The 16,759-nt window shown below is 39.2% G+C and overlaps 1 protein-coding gene across 4 annotated transcripts in view; it reads right to left on the minus strand.

Moving 5' to 3' along the window:
- Positions 1-16,759, minus strand: part of LOC111575345 (mediator complex subunit 13L) — a 90,320-nt gene that overhangs the window by 55,269 nt on the left and 18,292 nt on the right. For all 4 annotated transcript variants that reach the window (XM_055019339.1, XM_023280396.3, XM_023280394.3 and 1 more), the window contains exon 2: positions 16,396-16,633. In XM_055019339.1, coding sequence (XP_054875314.1) covers positions 16,396-16,633 — 238 coding nt within the window. The remainder of the gene's footprint in view (positions 1-16,395; positions 16,634-16,759) is intronic.

Consider the following 16,759-nt stretch of genomic DNA (forward strand, 5'->3'; position numbering starts at 1 on the left):
GCCAAGTAAAACTTGACATGGAAAAGGGGCTAAGAAGTCATTTTAAATCAAGGCTGGATTTAGGCTGATTTTTGTAGAAGACTTTTCTCTATTATGAATCAATAAAGGTTGAAACTTGTTCTTCACAGAAAAGGGAAACATTTCAGTGCAAAAACACAGTATGCTCATGTTACTGAATTTATAGAAATGGCCAGTGGTGGTGAATATATGCTTCCCAATCTATAAAAAATCAAAGTAGCCGGTTGCTGCTCTTACCATGAATATTTCTCTTTAAAACCAGCCCATAAAAACGACCTTTTCACATTCACAGAAGTGCCTCACACTTGCACTTTCACTGACTTTCTCTTATTCACTTCCTGCCTGTTTTATTTCACCCTAATTGACCCGTGTGGCCCTCATCTTGTTAATCTTTAACACCTTTCATCCAATTCCTATTTACCGATTTATGACTACAAGCCATAACCTTAAAGGCTCTCCAACAAAACCTGTGCGGAAAGCAATTTACCACTTTCACCCACATTACGGGTCAGAAACACACTCTTTCCTCTGCGACAGCATTCAACGTGCATCCTGTGAGGATCAGTTCAACGTGTTTGCACATGACTCATGCATTTTGCTGCGCATGGAGGGATCACACAAGCACAGCGCTGAGCAGAGAGAGCAACGCTGTGAACTAATGTACCGTCACCGGTGGCAACTTCTCCTCTTGGTTAACTGAATAATGGTATTATTATGATGGATAATGACAATTAAACGACGTGTCCGTTGCCCGATACTGGCCTGTCACAGACGCATCAGTATCAGCATATGTGTCACTCAATATGAACACCTTAGTTTTCAATAAGAAATAATGGTCAAGTTAATTTAGAAATAGCGTCATCACAAGGTCAACCCAGTCGCTACAAAATTACATCCTATTCAGCTGAACTGCATTCTTAATTATGCTGTAAACAGATTTTCTGCTTGATTACATTTGTCTGCAGTGTATCTCAAACACGTTTCGAATCAACATATCTTTGTCGCTTATTTTACAGCTTCACTGTCGCTCCCTTTCAGCCAACAAATCATATATTTGATGGGGCGGGACTTGTCACCCTGTTGACCCAGGAAATGGAGGACACACTTTAAACGTGTAGGAAAAGGGTTGCATGTTAACCTTAACTATGACATTTTTCCACACCATAACCAAGCAACTGCATTAACTTAACTAAGATTCTACCATGTAGAAGTGTCTGACAACTGCATGATATTTTCCTAAACCTAACCACGCCTGAATATAACCAGACAGGAAGTGAAAACCAAAAGTAAACAGTGGAGAAAAAAAATGAAACTTAACTCTGACACTAATAGCTTCTTGTCTATCATGGGATGCAAACTTTAGTCTTAGGGGTGAAAGTCTAGTTTTTGGTTTACTCCACCATCCACCCCTCCTGACTCTGAACTCAGATCATGTGTCTCTCAAACTGGGCGTCTTTTCCACCACATCACAGGTTGCAAACTATGCTTCTTTCCAAACAAAATTAAGTTCCTTTCAAACCTATGTGAGAATGCAGTTTAGTTGTGCAGAACTGTAATTTTGTGGAGACAGTTTGTCCAGCAGAGCAGCTCCAACTCCATTCACTGCAGCACTATCAGTGCTATCTGCAGCACATGCAGCAGAGCACGTATCACAGCTGAGCAGAGAGTGGTGCAGAGTCAAGTGGTTGCTGCTACGTAGTTTGAGAAATACATTGCTGGAAAGTTAATAAATAATGAACCCATCATTTTCCCTTCTCAATATTACTTTAGCATATACTGTATAAGAATATATATAAATATATTGGCTTATATATCAATAGGAGAATTACTCAAAAAATCTGTTTCAGGCTTAAAAAAACAGTATTATACGGGCACTAGAGGACAGCTGAGGAGATACATGGCAGATCTGAAAATTTAATCTCCTCTGACGGATCTAAGAATGTGTCAGCCCTGTTAGACGTTTAATTTTAAAGTGCACAATACACTGAGCTGCTCACTGCCATCATTAAAATGATCACCTGGCTCCAACTCACCCTACAAACCAAGAGCGCACCCTATAACCAGTTTGAATCCTACTTGCGATAATCAGGTAGATAAAATGGACGCCATCGAGGTGCACTTCAACAAAACTCTTGACTCGAGGACAGCCATAAGTAGAGGACTGGTGATACTGTACAGGATATAATAGTGTTATTAGGTGGACAGGTGTTAAATATCTGTCACTGTATTTGGAAGTTTCTATAAATTGCACATCTACTTGACAATTCTGCCAAAAAAATGACAAAAACAATAAAACAACAGCAAACTAGAGAATAATTTGATATATTGGTGCAGCTTGATATAAACACTGTGGAGAAACACAACACAATCCACCTACCAGCTACCAGCTTGTTCATTCCATACAAAAACTGCAAAACTTGAAATTTGTTGATGTATGTTGTGGGACTATTTCATCGCACATACCTCCCACAAAACCACTAATTGTTGTTTTTACACTTCAGTGAGTGCATTTCCTAAAATATCAAACTCTTTCTTTAATTAGACAGACTTTAAATTTTAATTGAAGAGGATGCGAGTGTGTAAATATCTGTCCTGGATGAATTAATTTATCTTATCTGATGTAGTTCCAGCAGACGGTAAACTGGTTTGCACTCAGAGTAAAAAATAGTCCTTTGAAGCTCACATTTGCTTTCCTCTTTTCTTCTTTTGTAATGCAGGAGAATAACGAGCACAAATGTTTTGACTGATGCAGACTCGGTGACTGTCAAAGTCCATCTCTTTTAAACATGTAAGCAGTGTCAGGTGCGTATAATTAGAACAAATAAAAGCACCAGCACTTATCTGGTGTAGGCATAACACTTTCTCAATAAGATAGTACTTGAAAAGCTCCTCGTGTCAGGAATTCATTCTGCTCCCGCACACACTGGAAAGTGCCCTCAATAAAACTATGAGCCTGCTCTATGTGTAAAATGCAAATCCAGAGGAGTCAGGCGGAGCCGCGGAATAAACAGGAAATTATGTACGCCGCTCTAATAACTGAGCATTCTCGCCAGCAGATCCATAACAGTAATAACCTCAATCTAACCTGTATTTCTGAAGCAGGTGGCAAGTGGTGAAAAGGGTTTGTCTCCACAGGCCAGATTATGAGTTCACAGCCAGACGTGGACAGATGGAGGCAGAGGTTAGCCCTCCCTCCTGCGCTCTGCTACACACACATACATTTGGCAAGCATTTTTTCACAGGACAATTACCTTGTGACCTCTGCCTGCCCACACACACACACACACACACACACACACACTCGGCCAATTACGGACACACTAAAGGAATGGTAACAGTCGCAGTCGAGCCACACACAGCCTGTCACGGTGTGTACATACACACTCCACAGCCCCTCTGGCTCCACAAAATATGGCAACCAGCTCGGTTTCTGAAGGGCACAGCACCCAGCTGCAGCTTTGGAGCACAGCAGACAGGCAGACCATCACACTCTACCTACACATTTGGCAGAGACTTGTTCGTTTCACCTTGTTTAAACCCAGTGCCTGAAGTAATGTCCAATTCACACTCTCCCTTTCTGTTCTGTTAATTCCATTATCTCTTGATTATTTTCTCATAAGCAATGCCGCTGTAATCCACTTGTTGCTCGCATATCTTTGTTGCACCAGCCAACCACTGAGCCGATAATGGATATGCACAACCGAGGTTTTTAAATTCACTGCTACTGTATCTCGCCGGTAACTGCAGAAATATGTTGAACGATGCTGAAAGACGTGGAAGTAAGATAACGAGGAAATATGCTTTACAGGTGACTGATTTATTAGTAAATTCTGCAAATAAACATTTGATATATGGTGTATAATTATCTCCCTGGCACCTTATATCCCTGTGCTGTTTAGTTTGCAGTCTTAAAGACAATTTTTGAATTAAATATGCACATAATTTCCTTGAGACAGTGTGGGTAAGACTCTCGTCTCTGGAACAACATTCACCCCCAGCTAGGATTGATTCCAGTCAGAATCTTTTTCTGCTGGATTTCCCCTACTTTGTATTCCTCTCAGCTTTACTACAGTTTCAAGAAAGAAAAAGGGAAAACTCAGGGTGGTGGAAGTCTTACCCTTGGTAAAAAGAAAAATACATATAGATATTTGGTGGATTCATTTCCAGTGGGAGCCTTAAAACAAGGGAAATACAAACATTTTAAATGGAGCTGATTGGGATGCACATGATGAATATTTCAGCACGCTCAGATGGAATAATTCTGTCCATGCAGCACAGATTAAATCGCTAACACCTGCCACGCACGGTTAAGTGAATAGCCCTCTAACTCTTCCTCGTGCTCCTGCATTCACCTTGACCACATGCTGCTTTGGTGGCACACAGGAGCACCGCCTATGGTGTTATCAAAGTCATCAGCGTTTAGTTTTCCGCTGTAGAGAAACTCCTAACTAGATAACGCTACACCCACGCCCTCTTCAGCAATCAATCCTATTATAGCATTCTTGTCCAATTGTTAATTGAGCACGTTTGTGGGCTGACAAACCAAACTGACATTTCCATTTTAGAGATCAAGCTGATGCTTTTTGTATGCGGCAACGCGCGAGTGCAACAGCAGAATAATTTGAAATTCATAAATCACCAACCCACTGTTAGGGCTGCAAGGTTCAGCGGCTGCACAGCACATGGAACACTTATTGCTGAGTTCTTATTTAGAAGAGGGGGCTTCTGCAGACTAAATGACAGCTATGTTGGGGATTTTCAACACATTTTTTGTGCTGTCGGAATGGAAAACAATTTAAAAAGGATGTTTTAAATTTTTAAATAGATGACAAAATATAGCCACAAACAGAAATATTTTGTAACACGTTAGCATCTAAGCATTACGAGCGCATATTTCACCTGCTCTGACACTGAACAGGCCTTCGGTTTTGACAATATACAGTATGAATCTTGGACAAGGCAATGGGTATTTTAAGAGGTATAATAAAACACAAGGAGAGAGAGAGAAAGAGATGTGACTCAGATGTAAGTTTTGAAGTTGGGACGGAGGAGGGGTAATGACTCATCCAACTCAGGTGGGAAAGTCGTTCCACCACAGGAAAGAAAGGAGACCGCAAGGCCACTGCCGGCAAAAGGGATAAATAATTAGACAATTGTACCAGAACAGAGAGAGAGGTGTCTAGGGCATGACCTGACAGCATAAGTTTTGTTTTTAAAGTCAGTATGTGCAGCCATAGCCATAAATTTAGGGACAGCGAGGACAGCTCTGACCGCAGCTCTACAGAGGAGACGAAGAAGAAGGTTGGCGGAACACGGTGGTGGAAGATTTGGGAGACGTGCCAGGTTGAGATCACTGCTGTGATGTGGGTCTCGCAGGCTGGAACAGATGAACAGCGTTCAGCTGAGATGAAACTTTACTAGATTCCATGTGTCATATATCCTGCTGTCAGAGGAGGGAGGGTAAAGGTAGAGAGGTGCTGGTCTCTGAACAGCAGGAAAAGCCATACGACGTGAAGAGACGGACCAAAAGTGACGGCCTGATAAAAGATGAATTATGTTGTATCTCGGTGTAATTCTGATGCCTCAAAACCTCACAATGAAAGCGTGACAAGGAACACACTTTGATTACGTCACTTTTTGTGGTGCAAAAAAATGAATCATGATGGAGAGTTTTGCTAAAAGCACATCCAGTACTACACCCAGAAATGACCAATATTTAGTTGCATTCAGAATCTAGTTGTTGGTTCTCACTAGAGTCACCAACATCACATCAGATGTAACACAAACTGGCAAATTTGATTGACTTTTCATTTTTAATCGCCATCAATTGTTACTAACATTTGACGCTAAAAGAAGTCTAGATTTTGACGTTCTAACATTAAACACATCCAACGTAGACAGTCTCATTAGCTGCAGTAGATTTTATTTTATCCACAATTATATGTGATGAATGACACATGAGGTGGGAATGAGCCTTTAGTCTAAAAAGAGAAGAGCAGGAGGCCCAGAAGTGAACCCTGGGGAACCCCTCTGTCTAAAATCAAACCATGAAGTTAAATGAAATAGTATGCCAATCACACGGTACAAGATTACACTGTCAAACAGAGATAAAAGACACATATTCACTGGAAAACCACGAAGCAAGTCGTGAGAAAATCCAGGCAGTCCAATGAAACATCAGAATTCCCTGAAATGTTCTTGCATCATTTTGTACTTTGTGATGTGACATTGACTTGACTCCTTAGAAATAAAACAAAACAAGTAACAGTAAAACTGAGTTTTTTCACAGCAAAAAGCAGTTTCACTTCGATACATTACTAGAATATTTATCTTCATTCATACAATTTCAATCCATTTTGCGTGTTGGACTACAAATTATCCACAAAACCCTACTACCCTACACATTCAAGCAGCATATACAAGCTCATCCTATTGAAGTGTTTTTTGGGGCTTTCTGGAAAATATTTGCTGTATCTATATGATTTATTTTCATTTTCATCGACTCCATTCGTCATTTCTGCATTGTGCTATGTGTTCTGGCAGTAAAACTGTTACCATGTCGTCACATTTCCACTCAGAGGAGCAGATTAACTACAGATTATGTACGAGCTGAAATGTTGCCCATATGTCCCTTTGTGTGCATCCGACTATTTTGTTTCAAAAGCAGTAAATAGCATCCTTACTTTACAGGCTAAGTGGTTTATTATTTGAAATCACTGTGCCTGTCTTTGGTGGGTGAGTTGTGGCTGCTGACTGTGCCGCTGCATGCAGCCAGCCGTGACTAAAGCCATGTTTACACCGGACGCAACTCAGACACATTTTTTAGCCATTCGTCTCTCAGAACAGATACACCTTCATTTAAAGCAGCGCCGCAGCTCTTTACGGGTTCATGCCCCGTCGTCTTCACAAACACACACACACACACACACACACACACACACACACACACACACACACACACACACACACACACACACACACACACACACCACGTTGACCCGAAGCATCTGTTTAACACTTGATTACACGCTTTAATGTGTCATTTAAAACCTGCCTACCGACGAGACCTTTTAGCCATTTTAATTGGTCTTTTCTCACAGTGGATATTTAGACATGTCATAGCAGGAGAAGCACAGGTCTAACTAATCACATTAATGACGGCTGCATTCCATTTAGATGCATCGATGCCAGAGCTCTGCTATAAGACACGTGGGCTCACTGGCTTACTGAGGCTTACATGTCAAAGGAACAAAGCCATCAATAATGCTTCTGTTTGAACAAACAGAATTATATATTAAGAAGCCAATAAACCTGATAGATAATTCTTTGATTTAAATGTGGTTTCAGTATAGTTGGTACTATCAATAATTAATCGAAGCATTATTTTAAAAGGCAGTTATTTATTAAGTTAGTAGATCCAGGGATATTAAGCCTTGTGTCGTCCTGCAGGTCAAATTGGCCCCTTTTAAAGTTTGAAAATGTGGGGGAAAAAAAACAATATTTTCATAGTGAAACTTCTGATGTTCACATTTTCAACATTTTTGGGAAATTTTTGAACATTTTTTGGTGGAAAAAAATTTAAATGTTAAAAATATTTCTTAAGAACATTCACCAAAATAAATCAACCAAAATCCAGCGAAATTCGCTGGATTTTGGTTGATTTTTTTGTCAATGTTCTTAAAGAAAATATTAGAAGTTTAACTGATATATATGTAATCACTTTAGATATTTTTAGGAGGGTTTTTTTGGAAGATTTTTACAAATTTTTTGAGAATACTTACAGGAATTTTCTTGCCAAATTTTGGGGATTTTGGTAAATAAAACTTTAAGGGAAATGTTTAAGAAATTATTGGAATTTTCTTCCTGAAGGTTTTGCAAACTTTCTGAAATTTGGGGGATTTTTTTGCTGAATTTTTGGATTATTTTTCAGACAAAGAAACAATATTTTTGGTGCCTGTAAATGAAGACAACAGGAGGGTTAATTACTCCTGTTTAAATGGCTCAAGATCAGTTTTTTGATAAACACTACCAGTCAAAAGTTTGGACACACCTTCTGATTTAATGGTTTTTCTTTATTTTCATGACTATTTACATTATAGATTCTCACCGAAGGCAGAAAAACTATGAATGAACACATATGGAATTAAGTCAAAACATGTTCACAGCCTGCAGTTCAACCCAAAATTCTCAAAATTTGTTCTTTCATGTGACTGTTTTCCACAGCTGAATCACTAATGGTTTCACAGTTGTGTAATTTTTTGGTTTTGTTTCCAGAATTTTGTTTGTGTAAACATTCAGTGTTGAACATCACCTCTGATATGTTCAAGGACGTATGAAAATTGAAAATTGAAGGATTCTTTGTTTTTACAGTTTCTGTCTCTGATAAATAGTGTCATTTTGGCAGTTTTGATAATTAGAAACTTGAACACATTTGCAAATTTATTGTGTTGGTGATATTTTATTCCTAAAAACTGAAAAGTCTACAATTAATATGATCTTATTTAGGTTCACTGAGAAATGATGTAAGTGGGAGAAACCGCCACTTAAAAAATCCTGAGTGGAAAACTATGGAAGAATTATGTAACATCAAGGATGAAGGCTGTATGACACTTCTCACACCCCTTCCCAAAAAAGCCAATTGTCTCCTTTTTAACTTAAAATGGGAAACATTGCAAGGGGTGTTACCAAGATGGCTGCCAAACGGAGAGACTCTGACTTACTGTACTTTAGAAACACTCATAAAATTGCCGTCAATCAAGTTAGGCAACATTTCTACTTCTACAAAAGAGAAGTGTGTGTGTTTGTGTGTAGATGTTGTGATGACACTTCCCCACACAGCCTTCTTTGTGTCTCCGCATGTGCATGTAAATCTGCTGGATGGTAGGTGATGCTTCTGTTGGATAATCACAACGTCCAGATTGTGTGTTCACTCACCACATTGAACCCTTGCGTGTGTTTTGTGTGCGCGTGTGTCGCTACATGACAGCCTGCGTATGCGCTCTTGTGCGCGAGCGTGTTTGTGTGTGTGTGTACATTCATATTTATGACTCCGTGTCCAAAACATGCTACTCTCTCTCCGGCTGTGCTGGCGACATGCTGATGACGCAGCCCATTCAGCACATTAATCCTGTTTTCTCGCAAACTGTACTCGGCCCACACTGCGCTTTAATACGCTGCATACATTACAGGAGCGATGCCATCTGATTTTAAGAAAGCGAGTCACCATGAGTTGAGCATGATGCCTTAATGCCTGTCATTGAACCAAAGACAATATCAGAGAGTGCTGCAGCACAGTGAGGAGGAGGAGGAGGGAGGATCATAGCTGCACATGCTGCTGGCACTTTCTCAAAGCCATGATTAATTTAGACGTAACCACCGGTGAAAAATTCATCAGCTTTAAACAATATCAGCGCATTCACATTCAACAGCTAGCCACAATAATCAGTAGATTTTTGTATTAGGTAGACATTAAAACAAATGCATGTAACCCTGTTGTTGTCCTCATTTACAGGCACCAAAAACATTGTTTCCTTGTCTGAAAAAAATCCAAAAATTCAGCAAAAAAATTCCCCAAATTTCTGAAAACTAGCGAAACCTTCAGGAAAAAAATTCTAATTCCTTAAAAGCTTCCCTTAAAAGTTTTATTTTTTAAAAAATCCCCCAAATATGGTAAGAAAATTTTTGTAAATACTTTTAAAAAATGAGTAAAAATCTTCCAAAAAAATCCTGAAACTATCTAAAGGGATTACATATATATCAGTTAAACTTCTAATATTTTCTTTAACAACATTCACAAAAAAAAAATCAACCAAACTCCAGAGAAATTCACTGGATTTTGGTTGATTTTTTTGTGAATGTTCTTAAGAAACATTTTTAACATTTCTTTTTTCCCACCAAAAAATGTTCAAAAATTTCCCCAAAAAAGTTGAAAATATGAACATCAGAAGTTTGTGATGTGAAAATATTTTTTTTCCACATTTTCAAACTCAATTTGACCCGCAGGACAACACGAGGGTTAAGGAAATCATTCAAATCTGCAAAATCTGACCATCAAAAGGTGCCATTGGACAGTGTGAAAGCTGCAGTTCAGCTACAACAGAAGATGTCTTTTCCCTTTTTCTCAGATATGAGCCTCTATTGGTCAGCAGCAGCCAAGCCAGAAACAATATCAGTGGCTGAAACGCTTATCTTCCTTTCCTGTCTGTGTAAATCTGCCTGTGTTTGCCTGAATAATAGCCAACCGAATATATCATCATCTGTGATGTTTTCATTTTTCAGTAGCGCTGATAGCCTTTAATGTGTTACCTAATTGCACCTGATTTAAACAATATCTGCAAATTTGAATGACACATCACTCTGATTGTTACACTTTAAGTGGCTCGCTAAGTGTCCCTTTAAAGGCTGCAGTGTATATCCATTCTCAACTGCTTTTGTGTGTTAGACAATGTACTTCATCATCGTCATCCGGAAAAAAAATACCACACTGACGAGTAAAGAACCCTAATGACAAAAAAATTAAAGACTCTGGACAGCTTTTATAGGGCAACATTTTGTGCTATCTTTTAAAATAGCCATGCAGAATGGGAATAAATTAAATCCTTTTGGACTGGACCTTTTTGTTGATAATAATCCTGGATTAATCACATTTAATCACAGGATATGCCTTTACCATGGAAAATGATGGTAAAGTTACTTATGATAGAATTTCTGATGTATCATTTCCAGATATTGACAAAAAAACTTGAATCTCTACATTTCTAGTTCCCAGATTCACCTCTGGTTGCTCCGTAACCTCCTCATGCTGCTGAAGTGAGTCCCAATCGAGGATTCCTCTCAGTTTAAAAGGTCTCACCATGAACAAGTCACACATTTATATTGTTTGTCCTTAAAACTGCCAACAGGATACACTGAAAAACAGTGTAAATACGATTAGGCTCTATTTTTCCTGCATTATTTCACTTAAAAATGTAAACACGGGTTTAACGAGACGAGCTTCCTGAGATGATGTAATTGTTGAACCAAACTCCCCGTCCTGTTTCCAGTCAACCCTCACTGCATATTTTGCTCTATTAAGGGGGTGAACACAGCAGTTAAAGCAGCTCTCTTTCTTTTATGAATGTAAAATTGTACAGTCAGTCTTTTTTAACTTGTTGTGCAAGGAGTGTTAAGCAACATCCTCTTCGTAACCGGCGAACGCATCTTCTGAAAATTCACACAGGCAGATAACACTCCTGAGTTGACCGGCCAGCTAATTTAAAACATGTCAATCCATGCTGCTTTAATATTTGTTGTATGAGTCAAAACATAAATAATCTGCTGAATATTCATAATACGACAGCTGTAGCTGGTCCATCCAATGTGTATCAAACACAAAAGCATTTCTGAATGGATGCGTGTTTTCAGCGTAAAATAAAAAGACTCCATTTGTTACACGGATCTGCTCTGTATTAGCAGAAACAGGCCATCAATTGTCACAACTGGCTTCTTAGTATATCAACCCCAACAACCTTCTGACTTCAGCAACAAACAACAATAAAAAGCAGCTTCTCACAAACTGTACTGTACACTCTAAAATAGGACTAAGAGCAGGGAAGCTCTGATTGTGCATGCCTATTAGCTGTTCTTTTTCTGGGTTCATCACTTAGGTCAGATTAAAATAACTATCAGATGAGACAGCTTGATTATTGTGCTTCTGGAAAAAAAATATGAAAAGAATTCTGGTCGTCCTCTAACTCTTCCTTTAGCATCAACATGGAGCTGGCAGTTTTGGGTTTTACACCTTGTCCACATTAATACAGACAATTTTCAAAAGCAACATTTTCCTCTTTTTGGGTCTTTCAAATGCCATTTAAGGTTATTTAAAGTGAAGACTGTCAAAATCTCTTCTTTGTGTGTATCTGTGCAACCCTGTCTTCACAAAATGATACAACAAAACTTCATTCACAGCTACATTTTGGGGGAAACATACTTTCTGCTGGTTGTTTCCAACATGTCACAGCTACATTTCATATCAACATCTCTTTGCCATTTATCTTATTGTTGTGCTGTCACTCCATGTCAGCCAACCAATCATATGTTAGATGGAACTTGTCACCCTGGAAAATGGAGTAAAAGCTTTAAACATGGAGTCAAAGTGTTGTATTTTAACCCAAACCATGTTATTTTCCTAAACCTAATCATGTGCTTTTGGTGCCTAAAGTTACCAAGCTTCTAATGTGCACTTATCGTTGTGAAAGTGTCAACCGAAGAGCGATATTCCCCTAAATCTCCCCGTGTAGTTTTGGTGTCAAAACCAAACCAAAGAGCCAGTTCAAACTGACAGTAAACAACAAGGGCATGAGTTGAAGTCCTGTGCTCTCCCCTTCTTCCTCTTTGCTCAGACTGTCTTTTTTTTTCCAAACTGGAAGCCTTTCTGACTTTCTTACAACATCATACAGTGAGAAAATAGATTTGTCTCTAAATAAAATTCTGTTTGTTTCAAAACCCAAATAAGAATGAAGTTTAGTTGTATAGGAACTTCATTTTGTGGGTTGATCTCTTGTCTTTGTGTAATGAACATCTGTGTGCAACAACAACTACAGATACACACCAGTTTCTTTACATTTGATTAGCACTAGCAGCTATAGGTTTACAACTTGGCATCGCTGCACTGCTTCAACAGAAACGCCTCTTTGTTTGCTGTGGCCAATATTATCTGGTTCACAGCATCTGTGGTTTCAAGTTTGTACGTGTGATTAAATAACAGTCTTCTCTTCTATTTGTTTTATTGTCTATGTGGACCAGCCCGACATGCTTGCTAGTCATGCTTATGTTCTTGTAGGTACAGAGATAATTTGGAAAATGACGGTCATTTATTTAGAGAGATTTCTTCTTTTTAAACGTAGGGATAAAATATCTGTCTAGAAAAATGTCCACATTAGTAAGTACAAGGATTGGGTCTCAACAGTTATTGGTTGGATTCTAATAAAAAGTGATTCAGACGTTCATGGTACCTACTGGGTCAATATATAATTGTGGGACTTTAAAACATTAGTTGTTTTTTTTTTACTTTCAATGAAAATATATGCAAGATCTATCCCATGGACTTCAAAAGTCCCTCAATTACATATTGACCCCATTACCCTTTATCTGGTGATGTTTTCTTTGGCTTATGGCTAAACATCTACAAAAATAACTTTGCCATCATCCTCAGTTAGTCTTTACATTTAGTGCCACTTTCTTAATTAAAATGCTAAATATGCCATGACTAATATTGTCATTGTGAGCATGTCGAAAGGCTGATGTTGGCATTTAACTTGAAGCAACATGTATGCAGACTCCTAAAGTCTTATTTGAAAGAAAATGCAGTCAAACTCCAACACTATTTACAATGTGGTAAGTTTATCGTTGTAGGTATTTAGGGGACTTTTCACTGTAAATGCTGGAAATTTTCAACCATCTTGCAGTGAAAGCGCAAGATATTTGTCTGTCTACTGTAGTTATGTAGAATCTCTGTTCCAATAGCAGATGAAGCCATCTGTTTTCCCTTTTTTATTCTACTGTAGCCTATATCTGCTTTTCTATACGGCATCTAAAGTTAGGGTTGCTCTTGATGTGTTCAGAACAACAATTCAGCACATCACGCATCACATCAATAGATATTTTATGTCATGGCCCGGTCAGCGGAGGAACAAAGAGAGCGAAGAACAGAAGGAGATCCGAGGAAGAAATCACATGAAGAACAGACAGGTGAAGGAGAAGAGAGAAAGTCGAGGCGGGACGAGGGAGACAGAAGGAGAGAAACCCTACAGGAGAGAGAAGCCTGACATCAAAGATCTCCACAATGAATAAAAATGAAGGTGTGTAGCTTTTTAAGACTTAGTAAAACACTAATATTCCCCGTGTTACAACTGATTCTAATTTGGAAGAAATCCAGCTTCACTAATTAACAATTATCAACTCCTTTTCACACCCCAAGTGCTATTTTCAGTGCTTAATAGGAATTGTACAGGGAGACCGGTGAGATTTTTCAAGAGAAGTAACGGAGTCTTATAATCATAATTGTATGCAGAAAGTGTGTATGTATGTGTGTGTGTGTGTGTGTGTGTGTGTGTGTGTGTGTGTGTGTGTGTGTGTGTGTGTGTGTGTGTGTGTGTGTGCATGTGTCCGTACATCTGTTGTGTTGTAGAATAATCCTCCTCAAAAGTCCCTCCGCACTAACAAGCTCTCCATAACTGGCCAGTATGAGAAAAATTAGTGGAAATACTGACGTCAAAAGACCAGCAGCCTTTGGCTTCACAAACGGAGGTGTTGTACTTTAAACCCAAGCATTTTCACTTCAATTAAAATCTCACAGAAACTGTCCAGTTCAGGGGAAAATGACAAGCAAATGGCACTAAATACAATTAAAACAGTGTCCATTGTCAAATGAAGGCACTGCAAGGTCATGCTAACTAATGAGAGGGTTATGCTGCACTGCAAAGGAGACTGTAGTTAGCTAAATATTATTTGTTAAAAAAACTATCCTTTATGTGATTTAACAGCAAGTATTTGATGGATCCAGTTTCTCAAATATGAAAATCTCCTGCCTTTCCTTATTTTGATGTGTTAGACATCTGTTAACATCACTCAGGACTCATGGAGTTTGTTGTGATGGCCATTGTTCACAATTTTTGCTTTTTTACAGGCCAATGATTAACTGCAGATTACCTTACCATGAAATCAGTGATTAGTAAGAAGCCATAAGGGGGACAGATAAGAAATCCAAACAGCAGAAGATGCAATAAAATAGCCTGAACCAACATGTTCAGCCACTATTTTTTTTCTTTTTATACCTTTCTACTTAAAAAACAATGCTGTTTTTTGTGTTAAATGTATTAAACTGAAACATGAAGACACATAGCTGATAAGTATTCATTTGCAGAGTATATCTACTAGAGGAATTGCAAGAAAAATCTTGGATTGGTAATTGCAATAGAAATCAATAGCCATAAAACGTAATTAAAGAGACTAAGATTATTGTCAAGTTTATTGGGCCTCAGTGTGCTACTCCAAGAGAGATATAATCAATGTTTTTAGGCTGCCATTAGCTGCTAGTAAATTAGTGAGGTAATGCTAAAATTCCACACAGCTACATGCTTATTTTACGGCTTGGCAGAATGACGTTTTTGCTCCGAAAGCTTAATTGCCGCGACTGCTCTCACCAGATTGCGTCGGTGTGTTTTTGTGATCGTTACTGGCCTCCATAGATCTTTGAAAAATCAATGAGTGCTAAAAAAAATTACATTTTCACAAAGACCTTATGATATCAGACTACAGTTTGTATGTTGGCGGTTTAGGAGAAGGAACACATGTTAGTGATGTTAGCAGAACTCAATTAAAATGTACAACATATCGTTCTCTATTACATGTTTGTGCAGAGTAAAGGGTTCTTCTTCCCAGCAGCAGCAAGAACATCTGTCAAATACCTACTGCAGTGCCTGAAAGCCCTTTTCACATCAAGTCAGCTTTAATAGGCAACTGAAGACTGAAATTCTCACTAGTGCTTCAACCTCTCCATCCAATATTCCTGTTTTTTTCCCCCTTCCTGACTGTTGTTCTGCTAAACCAAACCCAATATAATCCCTCTCCTGTTTCCTCTTCTCCCCGTCTTGCCGAGGCTTAGTCGATAGGTTAGACTTCCACGCACGTGCGCAGCGAGATAATGCAAATGCTTCTATAAATAGGGACAATAGTGCTGACAGTAGCACTCTCTCAAGTGAGATATCTCGGTGTAATTTTCAACCACACACATTTACATGCAGTAAATAGCGGCGAGAAAAACCTACTCCGTCGCCGTGTGCTTCATCATAGTGATAGTCCTGAAGCAGCACATAAACACTTGAGTTGCAAAGCAAACACATTTCAGATACGCGCTACATGAGGGTCAAAAATAGGACCGCTCCACACAACAGATCAATGTGCCCTACACATCTTAAACAAACAGCGCTCCGCTCAAATGTGCAGCCGACTAAAGAGCTTGAATCTACATAATGCTGCTCACCACCACGGCTCATGTATAAGGCATTATGCTGCACTGTAAAACTCACATTTATCTGCCACTTGTGCACCTCAGATTCATGCCGTACATCTACGAGCACATCTCCAACGCAAATCTCTCCAATTCTCAGTCAGTTTTTCATAAAATCCACTAAAACCACAAGATGAGTGCAATAATTCCTCAGTCTATATAATCCAAAGCAACATAATAAAACGCAACCGTAAAACCACACAGTCTGTGCAAGCCTCTAACCTAAACTTTCAGAGCACAGCGGAAGACCGATGGGATGAAAAAATAATTGAGACGGATAGAGCGGAGGAGCGAGCCTCATCCTTCATCTCTTTCATCGTCTTTCTCACCTTCCAGCTCATGATGAATGACATCACAGAGGTTGGGCTCTTCACCCCACCAGAAGATCCACAGCTCCTTGGCGTCGGGTTTGATTTTGCGTCGCCATACGCACAGCAGGTTGGCCTGCACACAGCGCATGAAGCTGCGCAGAACCGGGTCGTCCTGAGCCGGGGCTGAGATCACAGGCCCGTACTCACCGCCGCCACGGAAGCTGTAGCAACGCCATTTAATGCCCGTCAACTCGGCCTGGAAGAGGAGAGAAAAATACTGATTAAAGCATTGCAGCAGCAGACAGCCCATTAAACACGCTTAAAATTAGTACTTGTTAAGCATTGTTATTATGTGTAGTGAGTAATGAAGTCATCCCACTAT

Source organism: Amphiprion ocellaris, chromosome 17 (assembly GCF_022539595.1).
Source record: "Amphiprion ocellaris isolate individual 3 ecotype Okinawa chromosome 17, ASM2253959v1, whole genome shotgun sequence".
Lineage (NCBI taxonomy): Eukaryota > Metazoa > Chordata > Actinopteri > Pomacentridae > Amphiprion > Amphiprion ocellaris.